Genomic DNA, 6533 nt, shown 5'->3' on the forward strand with positions numbered 1-6533 from the left:
CCATCACTGGAGCAAGCAAGCCTCCTGCTCGCTTCAGCTGTGTGGCTGCCGGCCACCATCTTTGTTGGCAGTTAATTTGCATATCCTGCTGATTAGCCAATGGGAAGGGGAGCGAAGTTACGGTTAATTACCATGTTTCTCTATTATTAGATAGGATATATTGGCATACCCTATATATACAAATACTGGCCTGAGCAGCAAATTCTCCTAAAACTAAACTAACTACATTCACAATACAATTAAAATGGCTTAAAATAATAAAAATGGCCATTTTAATGAGCGCTTAGTAACTGCCAGGCAATAGGCAAATTCTGTAGCATTATCTTTTTCATTTAATCTTCACAACAACTTTATGGAGTAGGCATTATTATTAGGGGTCTGCTAGAAATGGCAGAGATGAAAACAGGATCCTTTGTCTCAGCGGTTGTGCTGTAAATGGAAACCAAGGGAAACTCTGGAAGTGACACCTTTATTTAGAAAGTATTTGAAATAAGCACAAATCAAAGATTTGGACTCAACTAGCTCATACCCAAACTGTTTGTGCCCCTGCCCACAGTACTACCTGCAATGTTAGAATCTACTGGCCCCATTTACAGATGGGTAACAATCAGAGAAAGGCCACGAGGGAACTGTGCAAAAAGCAGAAAATATCAAAAGCAAGAGAGAAATGTAAGCAAAAGCCAGTGAAGAACAAACATCCCTGAAAAAATCACCCAAAGAAACAGATGAAGAATTGTGACAAATAGCACTTCGTAGACTCAAAAAAGAATTAGAAATAAAGGGGTATTTCTTAAAAAAAAAAAAAAAAAGTTCAAGGAAGAAGTACAAGGGTTCAAATGATATAATACAAGATAACTGAAACATGTGAAAAAAATATGCTGACAGAGCTATAAATACTACAGAGACAAAAAGCCACTTAAGCAAGTACAAAATAATAAATAATTTGACTGAGAACATAGTAAGGAAAAAAAATGTTTAATGGAAAAGCACAGTAAGAAAAATAAAAAGTTAAAGGGGAAGATCACAGATATGGAAAACCAAGGAGAAACATTATACATATTTTCAGGGTTACTAAAATAGAAAGCAAAACAAATAGAAAATATTTTTTCATTATAATTTTAAAATCTGAAGACATAAAAACAGACTCTACTTCTCAGACGTCAGTGGCAGAAGCCAAGAAAAACCAATATAGATGATAAAAACCAGACAAAAATCGATATATTTACTTAACTTTTAGTTTACTAAAAATAGTCCATGGATATCTGCCCAAAAAGCAACCCAAGAACATATGAATGATCAGGTGGCATCAGCCTTCACAGGAACACAGGTGCCAGACGACAGTAAGGCCTTGTTTTCATATTTCTGAGAAAAATAAGAATGAAGACGAAATAGCTCTCATAATTATGACTAACAATCAGAAATAATGGATAATAACCTCAATTTTGAAAAGGTAGCAAAACAGGAAGAGGGAAAGGTAGTTAGAAAAAAATACCATCAATTTCCCATCTTTCTTAGCAAAAAGTCAAAAGATGTTGTTGAAAGTTAAATTCCGTCTAAGCAGAATTGCCAGAACTCAAAAAGTGTTTTTTTTTTCTCCCTTAACTCTTAAGTAATAGCATCACTTTGATGATATGACATCAGCTAGAAATTAATAAATGGTTCATTTTAAATTCAGTTTCTATTTCTTCCATTATATTGGAAGCAAAGTGAAAAAAAACTGCCTCTATTTACTTGCATGTATTCACACAGAGATGCTGTAAATGTTCACCCACTGTTGATAGGTGTGAGGCGGGGAGACAATAGGTCTTTGCTTGCTTTAATGTTTGTAAAATGAGCAATGCATCATCTTTTCAAATAAGGAAGCCATTATTCTACTTCAATAATTGCATAATCTTTCTCAACTCCCTGTATATCATTTTGTTCTAATTTCCCAGATCAGAGAAATGAGGGACCCAAAGGGGAAGGGACTTGACAGAAGAGTGACCTAATCGAGGACGATATCATAATAAATATGTGATGTGCCTACTGAATGTCATTATCCAATCTACTGATTTGGCTCATAAGAGGAAGGACTTGTAGTATAATTATATGTGCCTGGAAATAGGATGAACTGCTTCACACTGTAGGAAATTCCAAAGAGTACTCAACCTAATGCTAAAGCAGCCAACTCCTGTAGAAGGCCACCACACACCAAGCACGTGTCAGTCAGTGAACTTTGAGGGTGCTTCCATTTCTGAAAATGCTTGACTTTCTGATGTAAAGTCATACAAAAATGTCGTGAATCTCTGTCACAGGCTGTAAAAATAATAGCATCAATACCACACACAGTTTTAGAATTCTACGATCTTAAATTGTTTCCACAAATATGTCGTATTTTCTTTCACCCCCATAACAACTCTAGAAATAGGTAGGACAGGTGTTATTCATTCTACCTTGCAATTTGGAAGGTAAAATTCAGAAAGAAGTCACTGGTCCAAGATCATACAGAGAGAATTGCAGAGCCATGGCTTGACTGTTTTTGATTCCATGCTTACAGCCTAGGCAGCTACTATATATAAACGTTTGCCAACAACAAATGTTTCATTTCCGCCAACAGGGCTTTCTGAGCAACTATACCTACTCAGTTCTAAATGGAAAGAAGGCTGAGTGGCTGCTATTACAATCTTTCTATCCTGTGTGAAGAACTGGAACTTCATGGAGAAGACATGTAAAGTAACCACATTCTATGCGTCCATCACGGCATCATTATAAAACAAACTTTTTTATTTTTTTTTATTTTGTAAGGAACTAAAGCTTTCTCAGAAAGGTTTGCTATTGTCCTCCTCTTAGATTCTAAACACAAGAAGTAGAAGTCACCCATTGCTAGGCCGCATGGTTTAAGCAGCTGTTCATCAGAGGTAGCCTGAGAGCAGAAGTTTTCAGGTGAGCTCTGATAAGCTGGACAAATGCATCTGTATGTGCATGTTTTGGACACCTGCTCTAAGCCAGCTGCTGAGAAGCACCTGGTTAAGCATACTGCAGCGGCTGGAAAGCAAGTGGAGTAAAGCCAGGGTGTGGAGCCGTGTCCACAAACAAGTCACCTCATTCACAAGGACAGCAGCTGCTGAAATGCATTTAAGAGCATGGAGACAGGACTTCATGCAAATAATTGGAAGCAAAAATAATGGATATCTGGAAGCTTTTTAGAATTTATTTGATGTTTTTTAACAGGGACAACTTCAAGTGCAATGAAATTGAGTAAAAGAAAAAATTAGAAATTGAATACAAGAAATAACTTAATTATGTGTGTGTGTGTGTGTGTGTGTGTGTGTGTGTGTGTGTGTGTGTTTTATATATATTTTTTTTTTAAAAGGATAGATGAAGACTGTTCCTGGAAATAAGACTTTTATAGCCACAAAAGAAATTTTACAAATGCTATTTAGGCTGTTAATTGTAAAACCCAAGCAAAAAGACACAGTATGATATTCTGTGACTCTTTGCAAGATTTTATCACCACTGGCAAACAGGAGGAAATGTACAAAATAGTTTTACAAGCCATATTCAAATTCCTTTTCAATTATGCAGACAGTGGCAATGTTGCTTCCACTGCTGAGATTTTTTTTAAACTTCATCTTAATAATGACCTCGCCAATATATTCGAAATATTTAGAAAAGATAAATGTTCAAATTCTGCAATTTTCCCCCAGAATCAGACTTTGTTAAAACTAACAGCATCAGATTCAAGCCAGCTTAAAACAAGCATCAAATGCATTCTGTTCTAAGGCAGCTATAACTGAAAATATGGATGGATCAAAAATATGAAAAACAGCAATAGAAAAAATAATTCATTGGGAAAACATATTCAGTGAAATCCTCACTGCTCCTTCCTCTATAAAGACTTACGAACTCATGAATTATAGCTATGAGGCACAATCATTTAGAATGAACCACATATAGTATATTATAGTCAATCATGATAATATTTTCAGAGTCCATCCTCAGGGAAAGTAGTCACACAATGATTCTCTTTGCCATCATGTTCAGTTATCATAAAATTAGTTACAGAACAATGACACTGTCAAAATGCATAAACTTACAAAGCTATCACTAACCCATTCAAACAAAAATTTAATAACAACTGAACATAAACATAAAGTAATATTATATCAACATCATACATAAGTTAAGGGAAACATACATTTTACATGATAATAGTGAAGAAGGTTTTCATATGTACATAGGGATGAGCCAGGAAATTGTAAATTTACTACATTTGCCCTATTGTGTTAAGGAGTATGTGACATTGTTTCATTACTTTGGAAATAAAATTATCAATGGTGTGAGACATCGAGTTAGCTGGACCCCAGCTCATCAGAGCCAATTGTTAAATTTTAAGGACACTTGCAGGCTGGTTGTAAAACCTTTGAAATCAGCCATAGTGGGCGCTTTACAGCATGGTATCTGACAAATGCTACAGATCCAGCCTCCCAACCCCAGCCCCTATGGCTGGTTCACTAGCACAGCGATAATCTGCATGCAAATACACAGTACAATGAATTCTCACAAAGTATGCCCACCTGGGCAACAATGAAGTCATGAAAGAGAACATCACTATTATACCCAGAAGTCTCCCTTGTATCACCTCTGCATCAATACTTCCTCTAGAGTCTGAAACTTGTCCATTCTCAAGCATGTATTAGAAAGGAGCAATGTTAGCAAGGAGGAAGGAGGAAGGCAGTGTTACGTGAAAGTTATAACCTGGAAAACCATTTGTAAGTAACTGTGAAAGTAGGCTCCCAGGAAAAGACATAGCATGGCATACATTTATTTAAAAGTAGCATGAGAAGCTGAGGGAAGGAAAATACGAAATTTTATGTGCTGTGCAGCTATATGAAGAGTTGAGAGGCACACGCATGTGTACAGGTCCTGTTCAGTGTATAAACCTTATGAAATGAAGGTGGTTTAACGTATTGTAACAGTATTACCTATGATTTGTATACTAAAATCAGTATGTAGTACAAGAAAAGCTCAAATAACTACCACAAAGTAGTGATATGCAGCATTTGATTCCTGTTGATATTTGTAGGATTTTTCCTCCTCTAACTCATCCTAGTACATGCCTGTGAGAAGCAAAAGTTAAAATCCTTTCAGAATCATCTTACTCCTTAAGGAAAGCCAAGACCGTGGATACAAAGAGGACAGCATTTGACAGAAATCACACACCATACGGTGGTGGTATTGGAATTATGCTTGCAGGAACTGATATATATATTAAACAAAATCTGGCTACTCTTTTTTGTCTTTGCCCCCGTGATCAGTGTTATCACCTGGTTTACCATTTCCTACTCTCCATCTAAAAGTTGATTCTTAAAACACCAACTTAAGTTCTGAAAACTGAAGACAGGTAGACTTGTACAAAAACAGTTTGCCTCCTCATACCTTTACTTATACTTAAGGCATTAAAAATAAAAATTACACTCTACAGATAGATGCGCATGTCTCAGTATTGAACTCTGTCTCATATTCAGACAAGGAAGTGCTCTAATGAAAACATCTGCCCAAAAGTCATGTTCAAAATAGGATTTTCACTGCAATTATACAGTTTGAGCAACCAACCTTTATTGTTTTCCTCTTCATATGGATACTCATTCATCCATTTGTTTCTAGAGTCACATTGATCCTGCAAGAAAAGCACACAAAAACAAACAATGAGGAAAAGTTCCACATGTTGATAACACACTTCCATTGGAGGAAAACAAAGAAAATCTAATTCTGCAATCCTTTAAGTTCTTTATTAGTGGAGTGACATAAACATAATAGCTGAGGAATATGTTTTCCTTCGTTGCTTGTTTTTTGCTTGCTCTTTAGCACCCATGTAAAGGGCCAACTGGAGAAATGAGGGAAGAGAGGCAGAAATACCAGCGATGACACTGAGAAAGATCCTGGACACAAGATAATGAAAATCTGGAGAAAGATCAGGGAGGGAAGAATGAAAAAGAAAGGGATGCAACAGAGAGAGAAGCCTGAGAAGCAACTGGTAGAAAGCGGTTTAAAAGTAAATCTAATATATGAAAGAGAATTCACAAATACTCCAACTGGAGCACTTGGCTCCATTATTCTTAGCAACTAAGAGATTTTTTAATCATGCTGGTTTTCAGGGGAAATGTTTATGTGGTTTTTTTTCCTCTTTACAGATGATACAAATGTGCAGAATAATTAATATGATACATGATACATTTTTTATGGCTCCATGTTGGCCAATACCCAAGCAACTTTTAAAAACTGATCTAAGTTAATAAATGTCAACTCTTACAAATTAAGAAAATATAAAGCAAATATTTATATGGTCAAAAGCTTCCAAATCCCCAGGACCATTTGGATCTTCCCAAATATAATTGAATATTGTTGGATTGAAGAGTTCTGATTAAAATGGACCATTTGCCCCATTTGGATATATCTTGAAAATACTCCTATTTGTCTTTTTTCCTCAACATTATGTAACTTGCTTCAGAATTTCCATTTCATGAGACAAATTTTCTTTGGCATTCACTTAA

General features: G+C 35.9%; 1 protein-coding gene across 1 annotated transcript in view; it reads right to left on the reverse strand.

Moving 5' to 3' along the window:
• Positions 1-6533, reverse strand: part of KLF12 (Kruppel-like factor 12) — a 449138-nt gene that overhangs the window by 283094 nt on the left and 159511 nt on the right. Inside the window, exon 3 of the mRNA XM_005872669.2 lies at positions 5596-5659. Within this exon, the coding sequence (XP_005872731.1) occupies positions 5596-5628 (33 nt within the window). The 5' untranslated portion in view covers positions 5629-5659. The remainder of the gene's footprint in view (positions 1-5595; positions 5660-6533) is intronic.

This window comes from Myotis brandtii, unplaced genomic scaffold (genome assembly GCF_000412655.1).
Source record: "Myotis brandtii unplaced genomic scaffold, ASM41265v1 scaffold387, whole genome shotgun sequence".
Classification (NCBI taxonomy): Eukaryota; Metazoa; Chordata; class Mammalia; order Chiroptera; family Vespertilionidae; genus Myotis; species Myotis brandtii.